General features: G+C 46.8%; 1 protein-coding gene across 5 annotated transcripts in view; it reads right to left on the bottom strand.

Annotated features, from left to right (window-relative positions):
* The window catches only part of ARHGAP32 (Rho GTPase activating protein 32), a 238,162-nt gene that overhangs the window by 89,655 nt on the left and 123,661 nt on the right, over positions 1 to 24,846 (bottom strand). For all 5 annotated transcript variants that reach the window (XM_088066735.1, XM_088066736.1, XM_088066738.1 and 2 more), the window contains one exon: positions 5,125 to 5,211. In XM_088066735.1, the coding sequence (XP_087922861.1) occupies positions 5,125 to 5,211 (87 nt within the window). The remainder of the gene's footprint in view (positions 1 to 5,124; positions 5,212 to 24,846) is intronic.

Here is a 24,846-nt window from a genome sequence, read left to right as displayed (position 1 = left end):
CAGTATCTTCCACACTCTCATCCCCACAAATCACCCGGGATGGGGAGTCCTGCCTGCTCTTCCTCCTTGGAGCCTGTTTCTCCTGTGCTCTTGAACACTCATTTTTGCACAGGGAATGTGGGACGGGGATGCCTTCACAGCTTGGCAAATCCTGCTCTTCAAACAGAAGGTGCCCAGCTCAAATATCCTGCAGGGCAGAGCTGGGACAAGTGGCTGAGGTTTGGGGCAATGTCTTCCTCTGGTGCGCCAGGGACCAGATTCCACCTGCCAAAGCAAACACAGCCCCTGCTGGAACAAAGAACAGCAAGAGAGCACAGCACTGAGCATCCTGTGCCACAGGAATGGCTCAGTTCCTGCCAGCCTGAAAATGGGAGCAGGGAAATGGAGAAAACCCTCTTGGACCACGAGAATTCCTGCTCTGGGAACAGCTTTAGAAATGTACCAGTGCTGGAGCAGAAAAAGGCTTCCTTTGTTGGCATTATGCCCCAGAAACAGGAGCAGGAAAGGTGCTGTGGCTGGGCTGGCATCACAGCAGTCAGCCTGTGATTAATCCCTGAGATTGTGTCAGCCCTGGCTCGTGCTTGTGCAGTCTGATACCCCTGGTGAGCGGTGCCTGTCACTCCTGTCCCAACAGTCCACCATGAGCATGGACATGAGCAGCCAAAGCCTTGGGAAAGGCTGGGATTACAGCCTCCCTCAGAATCTGAACATCTCCACACCCAGTCCTTGCTCTCTCCCTGACACTCAAAATGTCACTAAAAATGATGCTTGAGGTGTTCAAACACCACAAATTTCACACTGTAAACAGCATTTACAAGTTTCTTTCTTTTTTCAGAACTAAAGTTGAGACTGGACATTCTTCTGGTGTAATATCTAAAAAAGTACACATGGAGTTGCTGTAGTGTCACATGAACAAACCCCAAAACATGCAAAAGGCACATTTCCAGCCTTCCTAACAAGTTGACTGGATAGCCCTTTCCAGCCTTTTTGCAGGTTCTGACTTGTGCTGATTTGTTCTCCACACTCAGACCATGTAAATTCTTTGCTTACCCCGGTGGAAAGTCCCAAGAACTGTAGATACTGTCCAAGGACTTTCACAGCAGCAGGTATAGCATTAATTCCTCTGGGGTCTCAGCCACCCCCTGTGCTCCTTCAAGAACCACAGGGATTACCAACTACTGTCTCCAGGTTCAGAGGGTTCACAGGTACAGTCCTCACACCATCCTTCCAGGACCTGACCCTTTTATTTTAGTAATATCACTCTTTTCACAGAAGTCCTGAAATCCATCTTCTAGAAATTCAAGTTCAGTGCAATCTTACTTGGAAAAAAAAAGAAAATCCACCTATGTTGCTGAAAAAAACCCAAACCAAATCAAAACCTCCTATCATTGGCTCTTCCCAATAGGATTTAATTCCCCCCACTTTGTCATTTCCTAGTTTCATTTGTCCAAAAGAAGAATCCTGCTTCTCCTCTTTTCTGAAACAGCACTCTATATATTCCTACTTCTTCTTAAGAGCTAATAAACAGGATTAATTTTTTTAGGTTTTGAAGTAGAAGAAAAGCTGAGCAGACTTAACCCCCCTCTGAACCTTGCACAAAGCCTGGATTTCACAAGTTGACTTGCAGCACAAATACACCTCCCAAAGAATGCTTTTTCTAACGTTATCTGGGAAGGTTTTGCAAAATAGGCATCAAGCACTAATTCTCTTTACACCACTAAAATGATACTTACAGCTGGGAAGAAGTGGGATAGAATTCCCTCAGTGTAAGTAGCTGTGTCCTGACAAACCCAGCTAAGGCTGAGCTGGATATTTGAAATACCTGCTGCTCAAAAGCTTTGCTTTGCTGCCTGCTCCAGAGGGAAGTAGCACAGTAAATGCCATTTGATGGGCCACAGCACACAGAGTGGGCCTGCACAGCCCAAACTGGGCAAGGCCCAGCACTGAACCCCAAACCCATGGGTTTAACTGATTTCTCTAAGTCTGGAATCCAAAGTTGCCAGGATGGCAACACCCTCACTCTTTGCTATCTGCTCCTGCCACAAACCACAGCTATTTTAAAGCTTTCACATTTATTTGGATGCAGCCTCCCTAACAGAATTCTCCGTGTCCATCTGAGCAATCCAGGATACAGCTCAGGCTGCTGCAGTGGCCGATCACCAGTGCTGGAAGCACATCCAAAGGGTGGGGAAAGCCAAATTTAGTTTTCAGGCTTTTTTCCTCCCTCCTTTGATATTCTCGGCCTGATCCAGATGCACCCTGCCAAACTCTGCCCCCACTGCACTACCATTTCATGAGCTATTTCACACCTCCCATTTCATTCTCCTGCGGAGCCAAATCCACGCAGACACTGCTGGTGTCCAATGTGTGATGGAATGGAATCCTTCCCTGGACACCGGGAGAGGCCACGGGATGTCAGGGGTGAAACATCTCCATGGCAGAAATGATGCTCAGCTGTGCAGTTCCTCCCATACCTTCCTGGTCATTGGATCCAAATGTCACAAATTTCTCAGCTTTCTATGGATCTGAGAGACAGGGACATGGAGTAATATGGGAGAGGGTGATCACAGGCTTGGGGAAGGGAGAAGCTCAAACTAGGCAGGGGGAGTACTTTAAAACAGAAGACAAAGAAAAAATAAAGAGAAAAAAGAAGGAAAAATACAGGAAAAGTAAAGAAAAAGGGAAAAATAAAAAGAGAAAAGGAGAAGAGGGGAAAGAGGAAAAGAAGAAAAGGGGAAGAGGGAAAGGGGGAAAAGGGGAAAGGGAAAAAGGGAAAGGGGAAAAGAAGAAAAGGGGAAAGAGGAAAAGGGGGAAAGGGGAAGAGAAAGAGAAAAAAGGAAAAGAGGCAAAGTGGGAAAGGGAAAGAAAAGAAAGTAAAAGTAAAATGAGAAAAGGAAGAAAAAAGGAAGAAAGGGAGACAGGTGGCTGGTTCTATGCCCATCCTTTAATGGATGAGACCAACTCCCAGTGAAGGGAGGAGAGGAGGGAAGGGGAGGGGAGGGGAGGGGAGGGGAGGGGAGGGGGGGGGAGGGGAGGGGATGGGAGGGGATGGGATGGGATGGGATGGGAGGGGATGGGATGGAGGAGATGGGATGGGATGGGATGGGATGGGAAGGGAAGGGAAGGGAAGGGAAGGGAAGGGAAGGGAAGGGAAGGGAAGGGAAGGGAAGGGAAGGGAAGGGAAGGGAAGGGAAGGGAAGGGAAGGGAAGGGAAGGGAAGGGAAGGGAAGGGAAGGGAAGGGAAGGGAAGGGAAATGGAAGGGAAGGGAAGGGAAGGAAGGGAAGGGAAGGGAAGGGAAGGGAAGGGAAGGGAAGGGAAGGGAAGGGAAGGGAAGGGAAGGGAAGGGAAGGTGGAAGGGAAGGGAAGGGAAGGGAAGGGAAGGGAAGGGAAGGGAGGGGAAGGGAAGGGAAGGGAAGGGAAGGGAAGGGAAGGGAAATGGAAGGGAAGGGAAGGGAAGGGAAGGGAAGGGAAGGGAAGGGAAGGGAAGGGAAGGGAAGGGAAGGGAAGGGAAGGGAAGGGAAGGGAAGGGAAGGGAAGGGAAGGGAAGGGAAGGGAAGGGAAGGGAAGGGAAGGGAAGGGAAGGGAAGGGAAGGGAAGGGAAGGGAAGGGAAGGGAAGGGAAGGGAAGGGAATTTCTCAGAAGCTGGGCTTGGTGCACAGTGGCTGCAAAGGAGCAATTCCCTTTGCCAAGTCTCAGCATTCTCCCCATTGTCCCCACACATGCCTTTACCCTCAGACACATCCCTGCAAAGCACTGGAGAGTGGGAGCAAGGCGCCAGAGGAGCAGAAGCAGGCCTCACCTCCATCCTGCCTCATCCCAGCTATCTGCTGCTCCTGAGCCTCCTTCCTGCATGGGGACACTTTGCAGGGTTTAGGACATAATTATACTCGAGGCCACCCTGTGAATCTCTGGAAGGGTCAGCAATGTGGGGCAAGGATCAGAAATTATCTGCTCTGGAGCGAGAGAAAAACTGTTATGTTCTCCAGGCTCACCTGCAACAGACAGGGAATAATCCAAGGTTCACCCCTCCGCTAAACACTGCAAATGTACCCCTAATGTGAGGGCTCAAAACACACTGAATTCCGATTTCCTACAGTCCCCTGAAGCTCCCTTTCCCAGGCACTGCACTGCCCATGGCTGGGACAGACATGTTCCCACCCTCAGGGTTTGCTGTGCTGCCTGTCAGCCTGGGCTGCTTGGCTGGGAAGCGCCGTTTTTGTGCCAGACTGACGCCAGGGGGTTACAGCAGTCCTGAAAAATGCCAAAACACTGGCAGATTTGAGATATGTCCACTTGGAGCTTCTCTTCCCTCTCCCGAGAGTATATTCATAAACATGGACAAGAACCTGTGAAAGCTGCCCACAGAGAGGAATTCCTTGCTGGAGCTCAGCCTGGCCAGGCTCCATCTGCAGAACAGGGCAAGGGGCTCTGCTCCTTGGGATGTGGGATGGCTGGTTGCTCAAGATTCACCACCTGTCTGTGTGTACTCATTGATAAAATGGGTGTTCAGGGGGTGCTGTCCTAAATCCAGGAAAACAACGCAACACAGGAAGGAACTCTGCACTGAACCTGCCAGTGCCCTGCATCTCCCACAAAGGGTGACTCACTGAGCATATTAAAACCCATTATGTAGCATTCTGTAAAGTCACACAGATTAGCAGATGAAGAATTTGTGGGACAGAGCAGCAGATTCCTCTGCCCAAAGCATCCTGAGATGAGAATTCCATGCCAGGTGTCTGGGAGCAGATCAAGAGTCCTAGCAGCACACTGTGGTAACACACCACTGGCTGGGATTCTCCCTGCTGGGGTCACTGGTATGTCCAGGTGTCCATGTTCTCCCCAAAGTGACCTTGGCATGGGCACACCCACTCCTGTCTCTAGGCTCATCCCTGGGCATCAGTTAGGATTATTTGCTTCACACTCTCCTTTTTCTCCCCTTAATTCTTCTCCTCTCCTAAAACGTGCTGGTGGCAGCAGCACAGGCAGCATCACTGGGGAAACGAAGCAGGGAAGAGGTGGAAAATCCCAGACACACCACAGGGAAGCATCACATCCCAACATTCTGGGGCTGTGTTGGAAAGAGAACGAAACGCAGGCTGGGGGGGAGAAAATAGGGCATTTACCTGACAGGAGATCTGCACCAGGTACACCAGTTCCTTGGACTCACAGCCATTCCTTGTCACTTCGTTCTGTTCCTCTGGGAGCGAGAGCTGCAGCGAGGGACAGGGAGAGAGAAGAACAGGTCAGCGAGGGCCGAGAGCAGGCACAGAGCGGCACACGGAGCACAACATCCACATCAGCCTGCGCCAAGACACGCTGAGCCTCAGGGCATCAGGAAAGGGCTCGTCTGGCTGGAGCTGCCACAGAGGAGACACTCAGCACACACAGAACATGGAATGCCACTGGATTCTGGAACCTCACCTGACAGATTAACAATAAAAATACGGTTCACAAATTAAACAATTATGGGGAGGCAAACGGTTCGAGGTAGGAATTAAGCCTCCAGCTCCGAAGTCTGCAAAATTAATTGCTCACTGAAAATATCTTGATAAATATTCATGGATAGTGAATATAGAACAGTGTTTCTCCCTACTCCCTTCCCACATTTTATTTTTTTGTTTTATACATTCAGGCAGATAATGTAAATTAGACAATAAAACATATCTCCAGATTTCAATGTTGTCAAGCAATTCACCCCAGCAGAGAGTTTTATGGCACCATTCATCACATCTAGAGTCATTAACTGCATCATCAGGATGTGTTTGTGTGAGAGCAGTGAGGAGACATTCCTGCACATGGACTGAGCGCAGAGCATCTGGCTCCTGGGCCTGTTATCCCACTAAAATGGCTTATGTTTAATTATCTTCTCTGAGAACAGAAATCAAAAATCATTGTAAGCAAGTTAAGACTGTTTTCAAAGCAAATAAATAAAGGAAATGTGTACATAAAACTTAAAAGGCTAAAAAAAAACCTAATTAGCCATGAGCAAAAAAGCCCTGAAACAAATGAAAGAATAAATGAAAAAAAAAAAAAAGGCTGAGAAGAATAATCCCAAGTTGTTGTATTTAATGAATGTAAGCAAGTGAAAATCAGAAGTGGGTTGTGAGACACCTCATGAAAGAAGGACAAAGGCAAAGTTCTTTCCATACAAATGACCGTGACACCTGGAATTTATTTAACTTTGTTCTGCCAGAATCTCCCTTCTCTCTGTAGGGAAGCGGGAGGTGTCTCTGCCCATGGCAGCGGGTAGAACAAGATGGGCTTTAAGGGCTCTTCCAAGCCAACCCAATTCTGAGATTCTATTAATCCAATGTGGGTTTCCTACACCTGGAGACATGTTTCCATCCTCTAATCCCCCCTGTGCTCATTGAGGGCACACAGAGCCCCCCAGCACCCAAAGGAATTTCAGGTGTCCCTTCATCACTGAGCCCAGCAGTGGCAAAGCTCATCACCACGGGCCCCAAAAAAACAACAGCCAGATAACAAAATCACCATCAGGCAACTGCAGAGCTCCTTTAAAGGAATTCAGGGCCTGACTGCAGCAGAATGTGGTGGGGTAGAGAAAGGCACGGTGTGAATTCCTCACCCTCCCTTTCACACCCTGACCCCAGGCTGGGCTGCAGCCACACCAGGGCTCTGCACAGACCCCTCAGGAGGAGCAGTGGATCTGCTGGAGGTGTGAGCAGGACACTGAGGTACAGCAATCTCCCTACCCAAGGACCATCCTGCTGGTCATGTTCTGGGAGCTCACAGCCCCACTTCAGTCACTGTTCACACGAACTCACTGTGGGGAGAAGTGCCATTTCAGCCCACTGATGGCCCTACACCCATGCACCTGTCTCATTTCAGAAGGGAACTGTAAAACCCAGCTGAACACTGCTCCTCTCCCACACACAGCCTCGTGCTGACTGAGATAGAGACAGAAACTGTTTACACAGGAAAATCTGTGGGGTTTATCCTGCAATCCAACTGTCCTCACAGCAAAATACCCCAAAGATGAATATTCGCCCATGTTCCTTGTCCCCACGTGGTTCAGTTTGTATTTTGCTTTGTTAATAGACATGCACCAAAGCCCTCCCAGAAATCATGGATGTCCTGATGTTTAAAAGCCTTTCCTGCTGCTGTATTCCATGTAAACAGAACATCCTGGAAAGCACAGTTGCCCCCAGGCTTGATTTGAAATCCAAGCACAAAGCAGAGGCCTCTCCTGACCTTACTGGACTCTGAACATGACTCACAGGCAGAATCTGCTTGGCTCCAAAGTGGAACATTGATTTTTGTGTTCTTAAAGAACAGAGCAGCCAGCGGGGCCTGGTGGATATCCCTGTACCTGTGCCAGTGTGTTTTCTTGAGGTAAACAACCTCTAAAGAGTATTTATTGCAACCGATCAAAGTTAAACAGCATATACTTTATAATATATAATCTGCAATGTTTCTTCTTCACATTGAAATTGGCTCCTGAGCCTGATGAACAATTACAAGGCATTAGATCCCATTAGGTTCATTTATTGTTGGAATATATATGCTTAGCTAGGATGAGTGGATATGACCAATTTCATAAATGACCTTTAAGAGTATCCTAAACTCTTCATGGATAGTATTTCATGATACACAAAGAAAACCTTGAAAACAGTCATACCACACTTCATGTGTATGAATAATGCAGAGTCTTGTGAACATTACAAAATTAGAGAATCCCAGAATGGTCTGGGTTGGAAGGGACCTTAAAGCTCATCTGGTTCCTTGGGCAGGGACACCTTCCACTGTCCCAGGTTGCTCCAACCTGGCATTGGACACTTCCTGGGACAGGGCAGCCACAGCTCCTCTAGGCAACAATGCCAAGGCACTGCTCAAATTTTCTTTACACAGCTGGGGACAAGTCTGGGAGTCTGCACCCTGCACATGACCACTGAGAACTGATGAAGAATTCAACACAGCAATTTTTTGTCTACCAGCAAACTTGTACCACAAGCTCTGGACTCTTTTTGCCCAAAAGAGCAGCGCTTGCTGGCCAAGACTTTGCTGATCACATATGCAGATTAAACATTAAAATGCTTCTAGTTCATGTCTGAGACAGAGGCAAGCTGGGTGATAAGGAGACTTATTACAGGGGTCTTCTGCATAAGAATATTTATTGGTCATTCCTCTTGTAGGGAAGAACAGTGACAAAACTGAGTTATGATACAGGACATTCAGAATTAAAAACAATTAAAAGATAACTCTTGAGATCTGTGCATCATTTTTTACTTCCAACCACTGCAGAGTCTTGCGTGCTCCTCTTACGAACGGCAAAAGCTGTGAAAAATCATCTCAGGAAAAGCACTACATAAATCTGTTGACAGGATGGGGATTGTTGGCTATTAACAAAGTGCCAAATCCTGCCCAGGTAAGACCTGAAGCCCCTGAGCTCCAGATGTCAAAGGAAGCTCATTCAGCCAGCTTTAACTTTCATCTCCTTGTTTTCTCAGTGATGTCAACTCCATCATCCAGCTCTCCCAGTGAAAGGGTAATTTGTGAGAAGCCTGGGAAGTGTAGATTTGATTTGTCTGTGGAACTTACTTCAACTTCTGCTTCATAAAGCCATGAATGCACTGATCTCACTCATGCACATCACAGCAAGTGAGTAACACAGAGCTGTGGCAGAGAGCTCACAATAAAATTAAAATATGTAAGAAAAACAAAATACAAAAGAAAATAAAAGCCCAAACAAATTCCCCCTCCCAATAGAATTAGAGTAAGGTTAGAATATAATGGGGGAGGAATTCAGTAATTAGATGACAATTAAATAATGAGAACCATAAGCTAAAAAATAATCTTGATTCCAACTAGAAGGAACAGATCATCCTTCCCAAACTCCAAACCTGTCTGTGCAGGTAATTGGTGTAAACTTTTAGCAAACTTTAATTAAACTAATCCGACTGAGACCCCCATCTCATGTCAGCTACACTGACCTGGGACACAGCCAGGGAATAAGACTCCAGAGAGCAGCAAAACCCTGTAAAATGACTCCTACAATTCTTGGGAATTAATTTCAGTCTCCCACACAGCACCTACCAGGTTTCATCTAAATTCCTTGGATAACAATGCCCTGGTTGGGAGCCAGCAGAAAGCCAAGACCTCAACAGGCAATGCTTTGTGTGCACACCAGGGACTGGCTCCTGCAAGAAGCTTTAGGAACACTGTTAGTGCAGAACTGAGACAGGATCAAGCCACAGGGAGCAAGCAGGAGCTGCTTCACAAAAATATTGGGACAATCACAAATATCTGTCACCAGTCTGAGCTGGCAGAGGCGTTTCTGTTCTCTCTCACAGGTGGTGACAGAAACCTGCCTGTCCTTGGCCTTGACCTGAGGGTTTCTTGTGGAAAACATACATTTCATGGCCAGTCAGAGGAATTATGGAGAATCACGGAATTGCTGAGGTTGGAAAAGCCTCTGAGATCGTGGAGTCCAACTGTTCTTCCAGCACTTCCAAGGCCACCATTGACCACTGACATCCATAAGTATCACACCCACATGGAGCTGAAATCTCTTTGGGGACGTGGACACCACCACTGGCCCTGGGCAGCTGTGTCAGGGCTGGACAGCCCTTTCCAGGAAGAAATTTTCCCCAATATCCAATCTAAATCTCCCCTAGAGCAACTTGAGGCCATTCTCTCTCCTCCTGTCCTTGTTCCTTGGGAGCAGAGCCTGACACTCCATGGCTGTCCCCTGTCGCCCTGAAAACTCAGCTTCTGAGCTTGCTAACATAGTTTTCTAAGACTTTCCCAGGACAGTAACTGTAAACATAGAGATAGGTATACATTCCTTCTGTTACACGTCTTGTGATGGGCATCTCTCATGGCCAGTGCAGTGGGAAAGTGTTATCCTGACCATCCAATCCCTGGCCATGGTCAGAAACCTATAAATCCTGGGAGGAAAAATAAACTCTCTCTTCCTTTCACCACACCTTGACCTGTGTCCATGTGATCCATTCAGTCCCCTCCTGTCAGGGAGGTGTGCAGAGCCAGAAGATCCCCCCAAACCTCCTTTTCTCCAGGCTGAGCACCCTCTTCCCAGCTTCCTGGACAAAAAACCACAGCTGCTCTCTACAGCTCTTTCTCTGTGCTTCAAAATATTGATTATTTAATATTAATTATTGCTATTTAGAACAGTATTATTCACCTCAAAGATACAATTATATTGTTTTATATATCTAAATACATGCACATAAATATGAAGGAATTACTTGTATAATAAATATTATTATATTAATATAATAAATTACACCCATAATATAAAACACAGTAATTCAGTATTTATATACTGAATATAACTTAGTTATTATAAGGTAAAGTATGAGCAAGTTGAGCCTCATTAGAAGACCCTCTCCCTCTGATCCAGCACCCTGCTACCACTGGGCAGCATCTGACCCAGTGATCCAGGTGGGATGAGGAGCTCACATCTGCAGGAATCTCCAGGCAACAAGGGATGGCAGGAATGCTGACCAAGACTTGAGCCAGGAGTTTTAAGTCAGTGGAAAGGCTGCTGCTTTTCCTGGCAGGGGTTGTGTCATTGTTCCAAGGAAAGCTGGTGATCTTACCACGTTTTCCCAGGATGGAATTTCAGGTTAAATCGCTGGGGAAGGCAGCCAGACACAGGCAATGGGAATTGCTGCTGCTCACACTCGGCCATGGCAGAAGCCCATTACACCTCCAAACCACTGATACATGCGATAACTTTTTTCTGACAGTATTAGAAATCACTTTTTTTTCTCTTCCTAAAATAGCACACTTTAATGTCTGTTAATTTCTGATGTTTGTGCAATCAAATGAAGGTAAAGCCCCAGGACCAGCAGTACCTCCATGGAATGTGTGCAGTGGGTGCAAGTCTGTCTGGTGGCCAAGGGCAAGAAGCAGGAGGCTCATTTCCCTGTGAAACAAGGCTACATTTGATTAAAAAACAATTATTCTAAGACCCAAATATCCTTGGGACAAATCCTGAAGAAATTAAAAGCTGATTAAACTCTGAGATGCTGCCTCATTATAAGGAAAAGCTTTGAACACATCTCTCAGCTCCAGTCACCAACAGCCAGTTCCTGCACCAGTTCCTGAATTATCCTGCTGATCCAAGCCCCACTTCATCCTCATTACCCAGGCCATTACTCACAGCAGCTTGTTTGGTAATGAGGCATCTACCAGACCTGCCTTTTGATTGTGAAGATTTTATTTTATTATATTTGAAATTTTAGGTTGGCAAATCTTCTCAAACAGGGAAACATTTTCTACCTAATTACTCTGACAGCATAAATGTATTTATATGGCCTATTTTGCCTCACTCCAGCTTTATCTTGCTAAATGCACTAATTATCCTCCCACACACTTCCCATCTTCTGCTTTCCCATCTCATCCTCAACTGTGGCTTCAGAGCAGAAAAAGAACATTTTCCACGGAGTGGTTTCTTTACCCAAGCATAAATATCCTAAAGTAATGATCAAAGTAAAGACAAGAAAGCCCTGTTTGAAGAGTATTTTTCTATCTGACTCTCCTTTTTCCCCCTGCTATTCTAAATCACCCCTTTGACAACTCCAACATAGTGCTCAAAAGGCAGCAAAAAATACACAGAAATTCAAATAGGGCTTGATAAGAGAAAAAAGGAAAATGCACCTCCTGTAATGCTACACAGTCACAACTCCAGGCTCCCCAGGGTGTGAGTAAATCTTTCACTGCACCTCATCTGAGCCACGTGGAGTGTTGGACATTATCCCTGGACAATCCATGGAGCACCAGGGGCTTGCCTTCAGCCACCATCAGCACCAGGGTGAGCAGAAATCCAAGCACAGCTCTCCCAGGATGGCCGGATTTTGGTCTTTAAGGACCTTTCCAATCCCAAGTATTCTGTGTTTCTCTGGTTCCCGTGCCTAGACTGTGAGATACCATTGTGTGGAAGGGTTTGGATGCTGGAATTAAACTCCAAGGCACCTCTGCAGTAAAAGCATCTCCATGAAGAGATGAGAAGAGACTGTGGTGCCCAGTGACACATGAGGGAATGGCTGGAGCTGGGCCAGGGCAGAGTTAGGTTGGACATCAGGGAAAGGTTCTTCTCCCAAAGGGTGCTGGCACTGCCCAGGCTCCCCAAGGAATGGGCACAGCCCCGAGGCTGCCAGAGCTCCAGGAGCCTTTGGACAGAGCTCCAGGGATGCCCAGGGTGAGACTGTTGAGGGGTCTGTGCAGGGCAAGGAGCTGGATCAATGATTCTTGTGGGTCCTTTAGAGCTCAGGATATTCTGGGATCTGTGATGCCTTGTTTTCTCCCCATGGATTGAACACAGTACAACAGAAAACATCCCTGGAAAGTGTGAGGATATAAGGGAGAGATGTGAATTTGAACCTTGAAATCCCAAAATGATTTGGCTTAGAAGGGATCTTAAAGCCCATCCCATTCTACCCCCTGCCATGACACCTTCCCCTGTCCCAGGCTGCTCCAAGCCCCGTCCAACCTGGCCTTGGGCACTTCCAGGGATCCAGGGGCAGCCCCAGCTGCTCTGGGCACCCTGTGCCAGGGCTCCCCACTGATGCTTTGTGAGGCTGCCTGGAACAGAGGTAGACACTACAGTGTTAAAGGAATAAAGTAGGCATTTATTAAAAGGCCTTCAAAGGATGCACCTTGGGCAGTACTAGAGCCTGGCCATGGCTCCACCCAGGATGGACAACCGGTCAGGAGTTTCCACACTTTTATTAGCTTTGGTCCATTTACATATTTGGGTTAATTGTCCAATTACAGCTTCAGGTGATGAAGTCCCATCCTCCCAGACTGTTTTCCTGAATTCGTTGCTGTTTGTACTTTTTGGGCCTGAAGCTGTAATGGTGTCCTTGGTTCTCAGGCTGAGAAAGGATTGTTGTGTCTGACTGAGCTGTGAGGAGAACTTGCTGACACTTTTTATGAAGTTCAGAATTATATACCAATGCAGTACAGAATCTGGAAAATATGAAAGCTAAAACTTAAGGCATCACCACCCTTACAGAGAGAAATTCCTTCCCAAGATCCCATCTATCCCTGCCCTTTGGCACTGGGAGCCATTCCCTGTGTCCTGTCCCTCCATCCCTTGTCCCCAGTCCCTCTCCAGCTCTCCTGGAGCCCCTTTAGGCCCTGGCAGGGGCTCTGAGCTCTCCCTGGAGCTTCTCCTCTCCAGGTGAGCACCCCCAGCTCTCCCAGCCTGGCTCCAGAGCAGAGGGGCTCCAGTCTTGGAGCTCCTCTGGACTTGCTCCATCAGCTCCACATCCTTCTTTTATTGGGAGCCCCAAAGCTGGACACAGTAAACCCTTCCCAGCACACACAAGTTCCCATCCAATCACAAGTGTACTCAGAGGCTGGGCTTCATGCAAAAACTCAGATTGAGTAAATACAAGATAAAAGATTGTAGGATGTGTGTTCTGCCTGTAGTTACTTCCAGAACTATTTTAAGCTTGCAAATCACACAAGACAATTTCTTCCTATGGCATGATGATTATTCAGCAGTCAACATCCCTTCATCTGAGCTTCACCTTCAAGACTAATAAATCCTAGCATGGTTTATAAATATGAACAGCTAGAGAAAAGGGCAGATCCCAACCCCAGTAGGACCCTCGGGGTGCTTTACTGGCATTGGATGGAGCAATGGCTCAATTTGTGCCTTACAAGCACAAGAACAGGCCAGGCCTCCTTTCAGCTGTTTGGTTACTGTGTTTTTAATATAAGCTTCCAGTGAGGTGACGCACAAGTGCTACACATCTCGGTCCTTCTGAGAGAGGTGAGAACAGCTGAGACACTCCTTGAAATCCTTCAGAATTAAAACTCCTGCAGAGAATAACTTTAAAATCATAGAATCCCAGAATGCTGTGGGTTGGAAGGGACCTTAAAGCCTATCTCATTCCACCCCCTGCCATGGGCAGGGACACCTTCCACTATCCCAGATAGCTCAGAGTTCTATCCAGCCTGGCACTGGACACTTCCAGGGATGTGGCATCCACAGATGGAATGTATGGACACTGAGAAGAGATTGCTGGGCTCCCATAGAAAAACAGAGCTCCTGGCATGGGACAAAGTGCTGCAACTTTTTAAATACACATTCCCTAAGCTCTTCCCAGAGAGATGGGAAACGGCATCACTTCGAGGTGGTAGCGAAGACTCCACTGCAACCACAGCAGCTCTGAGATCTGACCTGCTGGGTTTTCAGTTTTCCAGGGACTGGGGCAGGACAGGTCCACTCTGGTCCATAAGACATAGGGTAAAAGATAAGGCATGTTAAGGGATATTAATCAGCTAAGAAAGAAATCTAGAATAAATATGAAACCAGGCAAAACACTTGCCCAGTGGCAAACTTCTCTTGCATGCAGCAAGAGAAAAGGAAAGGCAACTCTGTGAATTTTACCCTTTCCAATCTCATGCGCTGTTCTGGACTGCAGGATCCTCCCCATGCTGCTGCTGTAGAGCTGCTGAGACACAAATCACAGGGGATCCAGCTAGTGCCTCTCTGAAGAGGAAATTGGGAGTAACCTTGACCTAAGCGCAGTCAGAAAGGCAGAACTTGGAAAGATCCCCCTTTCAATCCCAGGTGGAGCTGCCAATGCAGGCCACTGTTGTATAACTGCTGGAGTCTGTATAACTCCTAAGTCAAGTCTATTTGATGCCTAAGCTTGTTGAGACATAATATCTCAGAGTTCTATCAGAGACACTTTCCTCAGATTTTCCCGTGTTAAGCTGCAAATGTTTTCTCAAGTGGTCTCACCCTTTTATTTCCCCTAAATGTGTAAGAAGGTCAATCTTCATAAGCAATGAAATATTTATAAAAACTTCTTAGAGGCAGTCACTGGAGACCCCATTAGGCAAAAACAAGTTCTGAGTGTCTGCAAACTGAATGTTTTCATGGAATTAAAATATCTGAGGTTATTAAAAACAAAGCAGGAACACCCCTGCGTGCAGCTGCAGGCAGAGCAGGGCCTCAGGCACTGGGGATTGGCAGAGAGCATGGAACATCCTGGACTGCTCCATGGCCTCCATTTGCCACCTGTGGGGTTTCTGGTTGGAATTTCCTGGGTTTGTCTTTTGTCTCTAAAGCTCTCTATGTTGAGAAACTTCCACGCCCCTTGGACTCCAGGCTACGGAAATCATGGCCCTCAGATAAACAGTGTTGAGCTTTATAGACTGAAGCCACTGGGCTGAGAACTGCTTCTCACCCTAGCTGGGTGAAGCCTGGATTTTATTTTTCTTTATCACATAAAATCTATGTCACTTGGAATGACATTTGGGAAGACATGGGAGAAACACAGAAGTTCTGCCAGATTTGCTTCCTGGATTTCTTTCCTGCAAGTTTTTTTGCTTCCATGTGTACCTCATTTTCTTCTCCTTTGGAGGGACATGACTTCCAGTCTCTGGGGTTTCAGGAGACAACATGGAACACAACACTAAGCAGAGGCTCTCAAACCAACAGCCATGGGCACAGGAAGCCGTTCTCTCACCAGACTTACAAGGGGTAGGAAGTTACAAAGAGTGAGAGCCTGGAAAGTCCCTGCACTCAGTAACTGTGACCACAGCTGGGGAGTCAGTGCCCGAGCTTGGCTGGGAGTGTGCATCGGTTCAGGCAATCAAATTCCTCCTGCAAGCTTGTCCCAAGGCAGGTTATCAGGCCATTCCCAACTCCACAGGGCCCAGCAGTGACCTCCTTGTGTTCCCCTGCATGGATGCATGCTCCAGGGACTGAGAACTAGAAAATAAATGAGCAGAATGTGTTACTGGCTCCCATCTATGACTTCTGGCCACCAAGACCATGGGATCAAACACAAAGCACAGAGCCCTGCCAGCACACCTCCAGTGGGAACCCAAACCAGAGCTCCTCCAAGGGGAGCTGGTAGGGTCAGCCCAGCCTGGATGCATCTGGCTCAGCACACACAGAGCCTCCATTATGGCATGCTGCTGATGGAATGGTTATGTTATTGTTTGGGGAAAACAGCCCATTCCAGGAGCATGTGTGATGTCCTGCTCTTGTTCCCAGAGCTCCATCCCTGGCCAACCTCACCTCGAGCATCCTCTGGGGCTCTGCTTTTCCCAAAGAAAGGAAACAACTGTGGTCCAGCCACAAGCAAGTGAAAATCTTGGGGTGCACTATTTATCCCTTCTAAATTCAATTTCCATAAAAAAATACAGCATAAATGAAACATTTCCTTAATAAAAGCAACTGCAAGGCTGAGTTAAATGACGGTGGGCACAGGTTCCTGTTAACACTACACTGCTGACAAAATCTAATAACAAACAACAGCAATTCCTGGCACAGACACCTCCAGGTACCATAAACCATGCCCCAAGCACAGAGGTTTGATGTAAAAGGAGTTTGAAGACGTATTTGAGTGACTTTACAAGAAGTAACTTTTGGAGCATTTCAGAACCAGGCAGACAATTTTGAACTTCTTGTTTTGCTTCAAACTTCTGAGACTTGGCTCTCACTGAGCTGCACAGTACTTGGAGGGAAGTACCTGGAAGTACTTCCAGAGCACACTGAGATCCCCATGAAATCCTAACTTTCAAAAAGGGAAGGGGAAGGGGAAGGGGAAGGCCTGGTTATTCAAAAAAGTGTGCTGTAAGGAATCAGTGTAAGGAAAAAGCCACAAGTCAAACAGATCCCAAACAATTACCTTAAATCTCAGAGTGGCTGAATGTTGTGTATGAAAGGCAGTGCCACGCACACTGTGTAGGAATTTGAAAGCTTTTAGTCCAAATAATTCTGGTTACTCTGTTCGGTCTGCTCAGCCAAACACACACAGAGAAATAAAACATAAAACCCCCTCAGTTTCTTTAACTCATTGCAAACATTAAGCTCGGAGTTCTGAGTGACACAGATGTTGTATGAGCATCACCACCAACCAAATGAAAGGTGTCACTCAGCCTGACCATTTTATGGAGGGGAGAAAAGTCTAAGGAGATTCCCTCTCCTCACATATGCAAATCTGGGTACTAGGGATGAAAGGCTCAGTGGCCCTTAGGAAAAGCAAGAAGCAAAGATTGGCAGGAAACAGGAAGTGGTTTAAGTCCAACTCTCCTACAAAAAAAGCCAAGGAGCTGAGCCAGTACAAAGGGAGCTTTGGGACACATCCTGACAGCTCCAGAGCCTTACCCTGGCAGGGCAAGGAGCAGGGGATTTCTCACAAGGGTTTAGCACTAGTGCTGGAGATGCCGAGCACCTCCTCGTGCTGCTGATTGAGAGCCTGGAGTTGCACTGAGCTCCCAGGGCATGACTCCAGAAGTGGCACATGAACAAAGTCATTCCTAGAAATTCCAGATGCTGATTTTGTCTGCTTAATAATTTACTGGCTAAGACTGAAGAAATGCATGTAACCTCCTAAAACTTCTCTGTCGACTGCAGATTGCTCTGTGGCTCCTGTCAGCACAACATCCAAGTGAGCATTACAAGTCCCTGCACCTGATGAAAGATTTATTCAAGTCTGCTTCACATAGCCACAGATCTGCCTCAGAAACATGGAATAAAGGTCTACAAAATTATCCAGGTAAAAGTTCAGAGTCAATATGCACTCACTTTGACAACATTCCTTTATATTCAAAAGGTTCATTTTAAAGGTGTATGAAAGAACAAAGAAGAGGAAATAAATGGTAAAATCTCCTTTGCAAACCCTTCTGTCATAATAAAGGGTATGTCTTAGGAATTATTAGCAATAGTTTGGAATACATTTAGCACCAGAAAATACAAGACACTCTTTTTACTGGCCTCTCATTTCTCTGCTTAGCTGTAGATGCACTAAAGGTTTAAAAACGTTTATCTCAAAAGCCATTCCCTTCTCCTGAGGCAGGAAAGCTCTGCTGGGATGTTCCCCACCCCACTCCTAGTCAATTTGCTGTAACTCATTAATGTGGCTTTCAGACAGACTTCCTCACTGCTAAAATATCTTCCCAAAGGCCACAGGTCAGTCTTTGGGAGAACCACAGTTTGAATTATCCAGAGCTTTAAAATCTGTCATGGAAGACAGTCTGCACAAAAATACAACCACCTCCCCTCTCTTTGAACTGCCTCTGAAGATCCTGCAAAGAACCCTCTTTAAACTGCAATCTGAATCGTTCTTTATTGCCACAGCAGCACTTGGTGCCACGCTGCAAGCGCCCTTCCAGCCAGTTTTATTTTATCCTGATGACCGCAGCAAACAAAAAGGATCTCGGAGCAAGCCCAGAGAGCCGCTGAGGCTGTGCACTACTTACCCCGGCTACACGGCTCTGTTCTTTCCATGGATGGGCTCCCTAGCCAAGGCCTAACAGCTCCAGGTCTCTCTGTAGCTTCCCAGCAGTCGATCGAGAAAACCTCGGCAGCATCAGCTCCGGCATGCAGAGCTCCAGGCCGGGGGAATCACAGGCAGCTGCCCACGGCGGGGTCTCTGGCTGCGCTCCCGGCCCGGAGCCGCCGCAGCCGCGGTTCCCAAGGGCGAGCGGCGGGGCCGAGCCCCCGGCACACTGCCCGCTGCGTGCTCCACTGGCACCGCACACAGAGCCCTGCTGCTCCTGCCGCTCCCGCTCGCTCTCACGTTGGGAACGTCCCGCGGGACGAGCCCTGGAGTCTAACGGGAGCCAAGAGAAACAGGGAGGCAGGGAATGCGTGCAGGCATTGTGCTCATAGCGGCACACGAGCGGCTGCACAGCCCGGCAGCGGAGCGGAGAAGTGACAGCAAGTGCCAGCACACGTGTGACAGCCAGCACGGTCCAGGGCGAGCCGAGTCCCCACCGACCCTGCCTTCCCACCGCTGCCAGCCGGCTCCGGGCAGATGTTCCATGGAATCCCCCTGCAGCCCCCAGCGCTGCGAGCTGGGATCGGGGCAGGATGTGCGCCCGGAGCCGAGGCACAGCGGGGCTCTGTTCACTGCACAGGCCCACAGAAAACAAGCATTTCATGATGAAAAGTTTGCTGTCAAAGCCTTCCCTGGCCGGTGAACAGCCTGAACGTGTCCGTGTGTCCGAGGGGTCCGTGTGTGACAGAGTGAATGAGACTCATCTGCGACATCCAATATTGCAGATCATTATTCACTGGCTGGATTTTAGCATTCAGCACCTGAAACCCGATCAACACTGCCAGGGATATCACCCCCTTCCCCACAGACCCAAAAACTTGGTCTCAATTTTTAAATTTGAGTGGTAATTTAACGGTGATTATTCTCATGGACACCACACCACGTGCTACTGTTACTGCGCTTCCACACCACTTCTGTCAGTCCAGAATATACAAGTTGCAGGAAGAGGCATTTTGGGAATCACTAGCCATGGAAGTGGTTCTATCCCAGCCAGCCCATCCCTGCCTGGTGATGATTTCACCACCAAAGGGAAGGAATGCCATTAGCTCCCTCCTCTCTGCAGTAATATGGCTATATTACCATAATTATGGTAATATGGAAATACTAAGAGCTGACACTCTCCCAGCACAACCTCATGCTTTTATTACATTTGGCCACAGAGGTCCCTTATCAAATTCAGGTGCAATATCTGCAGTCCAAGCCAGGGAAGTTGTAGAACAAAGTCAGTTCTCAGAAGCTGCAGGTCCCTGTCAGAGCCTTTATCTTCCACAAGCCATGAAGAGCCTTTACCCTGAATATGTTGGAAGTCAGTTGTGTATTTCAATTATTATTTTACTGTGGATGATGCTCTGTTTGATGGCCACTGCTTCAGACTGCCAGTGTCAGAGATGGGCTGGGCAGCCCAAAAATGCCAGGGCATGATCACCTCGGCACCCAGCAGTGTTAGGAGTGGTCTTGTTCAGTAACATCACACCAGGAACTCCTGATAAGTTCACATTTTAAATTTGCAGAGAACAGATTTTCCAAGTCTCTTGCCCACTTTTCAGATTTATTTCTCTAACAACATTTATTTCTTTAACAACTCTCTAATAGAGAGTTCCACCCATTCTAGCCCTGATACCTCTGCTCCTGCCCATGGGCAATTCTCCCAATTTTACCTATTTGTTGCCTACACTGACAATGAACTCAAATCTATTCTATGTGTCCCCTGTCCATACCCTACATGACGGTGTAACACAAACACCCTTGAGGCCTAAAAAACATCTTCACGTGGCTGTGAGGACAATTACTCAGCTTTTCTTCCTCACAAATGACGAGTGTAGCACAGCACATAGAGGAACATACACTTTTAGTGCACGAACATAGATTTTTAGGGTAGTAAAATGGATCTTGAGGATAGGAACATAAACTTTTCAAGCCTTCTTCATCAGCTGATAGTAATTTCCCCCTCTTCAAAGTTTCTCTTTGTTCTTTCAGCGCTGAAAATACCCTTGAGAATTTTTAATGCCCAATGCAAGCTGTTTAAAGAACTGAAAATTAGCATTGTTAGAAATCAACCCTCTTTCCTTCCTACCCAATGTCCTATTTCTCCCAAACCCTGGAATCCTGTGCAATAAACTGTCAAGAAGGCCTTTAACTGTTACACAAGGAAGACTTATCAAAAGGTGCCACTGCTTGCTGTATTTTCAGGTATGACAAGCTGGGAAAATTTATGAGATGGCTTCTCATATCCCCAAATAAATGAGACTGTGGGGTGCTGCATCATGGAGAAATAATCATTTAGGGAATGTTTATGAAGGAAATCAGTGCTTATAAATTACACAGCCTTGGCCACCCCCAGAGCAGCCTTACTCAGTGCAAACAGGGCATAATCAGCAAGAATGAGCCTTCCATGTGCTGCTCTCCCCTCGGGTCCCTCAGCCCATCTGATTCCCAATTCCCTCCTGCACCTGGTCATTTCTGATAAAATTAGAAAGCAATTCCTGACAGAGCTGGTGCCATTACACATGACTATGTGCAGCCTGGCCTGTCATGGACAAAGGGATTACAGAAAGTGACAATGAAGAAAATCTGTTCTGAGGATGGAAAAATATTTGCTGAGGCCAAAAGCATCCTGAAATGACCTGTAAGAGGCAAGAGAGGGATGTCTGAGTGTGGTCCCTACCACACATTATTACAGAATTATTAAGGTTAGAAAAGACCTCCAAGACATCAAATTTAACCTTTGAGTGAAGATTCAGCATTTATGGTTTATAAACACATGGAGCTGAAAAGGATTTTACCAGTGTAAGACCAGCCTCATCACAAATTTTTCTTCTTCTGATGAACAAGTTCTGGTACTTGATAACATCATTCCTACCAGGAAGCTGATTTCCTTCTAAGTAGGAAAAAACCCACCAGTAAATAAGCAAAATATTCTCATTCCCTCTACTGACAAATCACATTTTAACCAGCAGGATATGGCCTATTCTCTAAATGGAGTTCATTAAATGAAATCATCACTCTCATCCTCACAAACAGCTCTCACATCCAGCTCTCACATCCAGCTCTCACTGGCACAGGCAGATCAGAAGCCTGGATGAATCCCCAACTCTGAAATTTCTCATTCATCTCCTTGGTCCTGTGGTGTTTATGGATCTGGGGATGAGCTGCAGCAGTTTGGGAGTGTACACACCACGCTTTACACCCCACCAGGTTCATGCCTCCATTGTGAAATCCTCTAGAGGAACAAACAAAACTTTTCCTTGAATTTGCCTAAACTCTTTCCCCGAGAAATCACCACCAAATCCACAAGTTTCCCAGGAAGCCAAGTCCAGTGGCTTTGTTGGATCAGAGAGTATTATCCAGGAGAAACAGAGTGTATCCTGACAGAACCAAACCCTTACAAGCACCTACAGCACCACCAGCACCAGACACTCGCTGTCCCCTCGCCCCACAGAGCTGAACAGGTAACCAAAAATTCCTCCTGCTGCAAACTAACCTCTGCTTCCAACATGCATTCCCATCCAACTGCAGATCTACCACTGCAGAACCAGCACACCCAGGCTGTCTCCAAAGGAAACCCCCTTCAGTCACTGGCTGATGGAGCCTGGGGGACGCAATGCCAGATGTGGAGAAAGGCCCTTGGATGCTCCCAGCACACGTGGCCACCCTCCTGCATCAGCCCTTCCAGCACAGCCATGCCCCCAAAGGGTGCAGCAAGTGACTTCCACAGCAGTGCTCAAAGCAAAGCCAACTCATGATGGGTTACAGCAACGCTTGGCATGGCTGAACACAGCAACTTCAGGGTTCTGGTTGGGGCCTGTCATGGTTGGTAATATAAAAAAGAATAAAAATGTCCCTGATCTTCCAGTTCTCAAAAAAATATGTATTTTTTGAAGTCCTCAGACAAATCTGGAGCATTTCAAACCCTCTGAATGGCGTGAGTTTAATTTGTTGTTGTTTGGGTCTGTGTTGATTAACACATGTAAATAAATGCAGCTGGTGTTAACTTTATTTCCATTTCACACCTTATTAAAGCCTGATTTCACAATTAATTGAAAGCAAAAGGAGATTATTCAAAAATGAATCTTCTCTGGCAGGTCTAGTCAAAACCTGGGGAGACCCAGCCCCCCTCCTGGCAGCTTCCAGAATCCAGCATCTTGGATACCACACAACAATACCAAAACAGTGCTGGAAAAGGAAATCAAACCCCTCACACTGCACATTCCTCAGTGCAGGAGAGGGGTTGATTCTTCTGTCCTCCTGGCAGGAAAACTGTATTCTTTAATGTGCAGAATTTAAGAGAACAAAGTATCAATGAAGACAATGAAGAAATGCTTCTCCTGCCCTCAAACTATCCAAAAACAGGCCCCAAGGACAGCCCAGACACATTCAAATACCTCCAGTCTGGTGCAGGAGGCATTTGCCCCAGAGTGGAGGCAGGACTGGATCTCTTCAGCCATGAAAGCACAGCAGTAACAACCAGATATAAACACCTGACAACCTCTGGACATGCTCTGAACCCCAAAAACTCATGACACTTACATAAATTGTACAAAGTCAGACCATGACCACAGAAATCTCCTCCTTGGACTGTGGCACTGTTTCTCCTGCCCTTTTCCACAATCCAGCATCAAGATGAGAATTTTGAAAACTGGAAGTTGATGACGCTAAAAATTTTATCACAACCATCTCCACCATATCATAAAACCATCAAATCCCAGAGGGGTTTGGGCTGGAAGGGAACTTAAATCCCACCTCATTCCACATCTTCCACTATCCCAGGTTGCTCCTTGAACTGTCCAACCACTTGATCACTTCCAGGAATGGGTTAGCCATAGCTTCCCTGGGCAGAAATGCATCTGTTTGAAGCTAACTGGAATTAGATGCAGGTAAGAGAGCTCTGCTGTGCTGAATTTCCAGTGCAGGGCAATCCTGAGAGCCCTCTGCACACTAGATGGCATTGCACTACAAACGATGGCAAGGATCAGGACAGGATCCTGGATCCTGGAACAGCAGCAGAATCATGTTCCTGCTCCTGCAGCCTTGGGTTTTCATCAGAGTAAAGCCCAGCCCAACTGTGTGAATATTTACAGGGCCAAAAAAATGGAGATAGCTCTGGAAGAAGAACCAGCACTCGGTGGCTTCAGGCTAAAACAAAGAGTCAATTAAATTAAAGGACCTGCCTGACTTATTAATTTATTTTGAAGAGAAGTGGGCTTGCCACAAAACACACCATCCTTTCTTTCACTGTCTCCCTCTGGACCAAGCAGGATTCTTCCCTTGGCTGTTGCCAATGAATGAGCACAGACACAGCATTCCCCATCAGCCTACCAGGGGACCATAATTTATATTTATTTGGCTCATTCAAGAACCACTTACACAGAAAAGCCACGTGAATGCACCAGGAATGAGGTTTTCTACAGTGTTCATCATTTTTTCACAGGTTCAGTTTATGTGCTGGTGCCATAGGTAAGGATATAAACCACTTGAATCCGTAACACATTTAAGCTTATTGAGAAGTGCATTCATCCACTGTCAAAAACATAAGACTAAGGCAGTGAATATGATTTTTTATACAGCTCTCTAAGATGTATATAGTTTTCATCTGCCTGCATGTGGTATTTCACAAAACTGCTGACTTTCAAGGAAAGTGCATTAAAATCACAGAGTTAGTTATGACTGTCTCTTTTTCTCTGAGTTCCAAAATCCATTACATTCTGTGGGAGGGCACTGACAGTTTTACTCAGTCTATTTTTCCATTTGCTGGAAACAAGCACATTATTCCTCTGAGGGAAATGAAAATTGATACAGCCCTGTCATTCCAAGCTATTAGTCTCTTACTCACTTCTTCTGTTTTCTCCCGCACTAAATCAATATTAACTTTTTTTCCAAGCTGATAAGAATCAAAGTCACTGGAAAAAAATGCCTTATATACCTGAGATATCAGCAGGAGTGCCAAGGGAGGAGAAAAAACAACACAGAACCCCCAGCAACAGTAATTTTGATGGAGGCAAGAGTGCTGTGGCAATGAGCAGCTTAATTGGCTTAAGGGAGTCACTGATCCTGTCTCACTGTCACATTTTCTAAGCACCTTTTCTTCTCAGAGTGCAGATACATTTATGCTGTGATTTCTCAGCCTCCTGTCATCCAAACAGAGGTATTTGTGTCATCTGAACTGTGCTGTGCTGAGTAAGATTTGGGATTTTTCACATACAGAGAAGCAGGACCGAGAACTCCTGGAGCAAAGGCAGGAAACACAACTTACCAAAGCACACAAGGGAAAAACAAACAGGGCCTGGACAGCCTTGGAGCAAGAGCCTGGCTGTAGCACATGTGGAGGTGCAGGATGTGAATGAAGCTGAATTCCAATCAAGAAGTGTGCTCCTGGCTCTCCTGGGAGCAGTTCTGCTGGGGCACAGCCCCACCTGACCCTTTCCACACGTAGGACTCGGTGCTGGGCGAGGAAGGAAGGCTGGAGGAAGCAAAACCAACATCCCTGATGCTCCAAAGTTGGGACACTCTCCCCTCCCAGCATCAAACACCTCCAGTCTGGTGCAGGAGGCA

The sequence above is a fragment of the Pseudopodoces humilis genome, chromosome 25 (assembly GCF_049639895.1).
Source record: "Pseudopodoces humilis isolate 2021_Gansu_Grassland_sample_001 chromosome 25, ASM4963989v1, whole genome shotgun sequence".
Classification (NCBI taxonomy): Eukaryota; Metazoa; Chordata; class Aves; order Passeriformes; family Paridae; genus Pseudopodoces; species Pseudopodoces humilis.
Note: the sequence above shows the minus strand (reverse complement) of the source record. Positions and strands in the feature narration are given on the sequence as shown.